This window comes from Anarrhichthys ocellatus, unplaced genomic scaffold (assembly GCF_004355925.1).
Source record: "Anarrhichthys ocellatus isolate YVR2014 unplaced genomic scaffold, GSC_Weel_1.0 scaffold160, whole genome shotgun sequence".
NCBI classification, from domain to species: Eukaryota; Metazoa; Chordata; class Actinopteri; order Perciformes; family Anarhichadidae; genus Anarrhichthys; species Anarrhichthys ocellatus.
In genome coordinates this window covers 28,158-29,575 of record NW_022280190.1, presented here as the reverse complement: position 1 = coordinate 29,575, position 1,418 = coordinate 28,158, and the positions used below count along the sequence as shown (strand labels likewise).

The 1,418-nt window shown below is 47.0% G+C and overlaps 1 protein-coding gene across 1 annotated transcript in view; it reads left to right on the top strand.

Annotated features, from left to right (window-relative positions):
* The window catches only part of grk3 (G protein-coupled receptor kinase 3), a 55,792-nt gene that overhangs the window by 48,519 nt on the left and 5,855 nt on the right, over positions 1 to 1,418 (top strand). Inside the window, exon 19 of the mRNA XM_031878065.1 lies at positions 148 to 284. Within this exon, the coding sequence (XP_031733925.1) occupies positions 148 to 284 (137 nt within the window). The remainder of the gene's footprint in view (positions 1 to 147; positions 285 to 1,418) is intronic.

Sequence of the window (1,418 nt, the reverse complement as noted above, 5' to 3'; positions counted from 1 at the left end):
TCTCTCTGTCTGTGTCTGTCTCTCTGTGTCTTTCTCTCTCTGTCTCTCTGTCTGTCTCTCTGTCTGTGTCTGTCTCTCTGTGTCTGTCTCTCTCTCTGTGTCTCTCTCTCTGTGTCTCTCTCTCTGTCTGTCTCTCTCTGCACACAGACTATGCCTTCGGTAAGGACTGCATCATGCACGGCTACATGTTGAAGTTGGGGAACCCGTTCCTCACCCAGTGGCAGCGCCGCTACTTCTACCTGTTCCCCAACCGGGTGGAGTGGAGGGGCGAGGGGGAGTCACGGGTGAGTCATGTCTTCATGTCATGTTTTCATGTCCATCCGTCCCGAAAGAGAGGACGCTCTGCTGTCTGTCTGTCTCTCTGTGTGTGAACGTTGTCTCTCTGTTTGTCCTCGATGCCACACTGAAGGAGAAGTGGCTCAAACATTTTAAAATGCAGAGAGACGGGGTGAGTGTCCTCACAGAGGTCCAGGTCTCCCCCGCTGTGTCCTCAGCCGTCTTTGTCTTCATCCACACGGATACGTTTTCCTTTTAAAACAACGACCTCCATCCACTCGTTTTAGAAACCTCAGCGTTTCAGCATCGCTTTAGAAAGATGTCCGCCCATAACGACACGCCGAAGAGTGAATATCACGATGCACACAGGAAGTAGATTGGTTGCTTTGTTACAGAGAATACAACAGAGTATTATAGTACTGGTTATATGTATATATTTCCCACACAAGCACTCCACTAAAACACGTTTTATTTTTTAAACTTGGCCACAACGCTGCAGGTCTTATTGTCTCTCACTCACACATCAGATTTACACTTAGACGAGACGTTACGGGTCGATAGATGTGGTCACACGTCTCTCACTCGTTTCCTTGTCTGTTCTCACTCGTAGCTCTTCATCATACTGGAGAGCATTTATGTTTTTGTTCCTTTACGGTTTCTGTGTGAACTTCACAATAGTTGTTCAGAACAAAATAAGTATTAATAAGAAAAGGAAAGTCGTCCTCCTCAAAGCTCTAATGATAGCGTGGCTTCCTGACCAATGGCCTCTGCTTTAGAGGCCCTAGTGTGGACGCTCGGCGCTTCAGAAGGAAGACGTAGCGGTGTGGATGAAGTCTTTGTGCAGACGGTGTAGCGCTGTAGTCCACCTCCCTGCTTCAGACTCCGTAGTGAGCTTCAGTCTTTAAACCAGCTGTTAAACAACAGGAGGAGCTGCTTTTAGAGCTGCGTTAACCCTTTGAACCCTGACGTCTTGACTCATAGTGGAGCAACGGACCGTACGGATCCCCCTCACGGTTTACCCTTAACCATCAGTGTAAATAAAGTTGAATAATTTTCAATATTCAGTAGAGCATGTGTTTCTAGTCTCTGATCTCTGATCATGTTTCATTGTAAACAACCAATCAGAGGAGAGCTAGTAACGT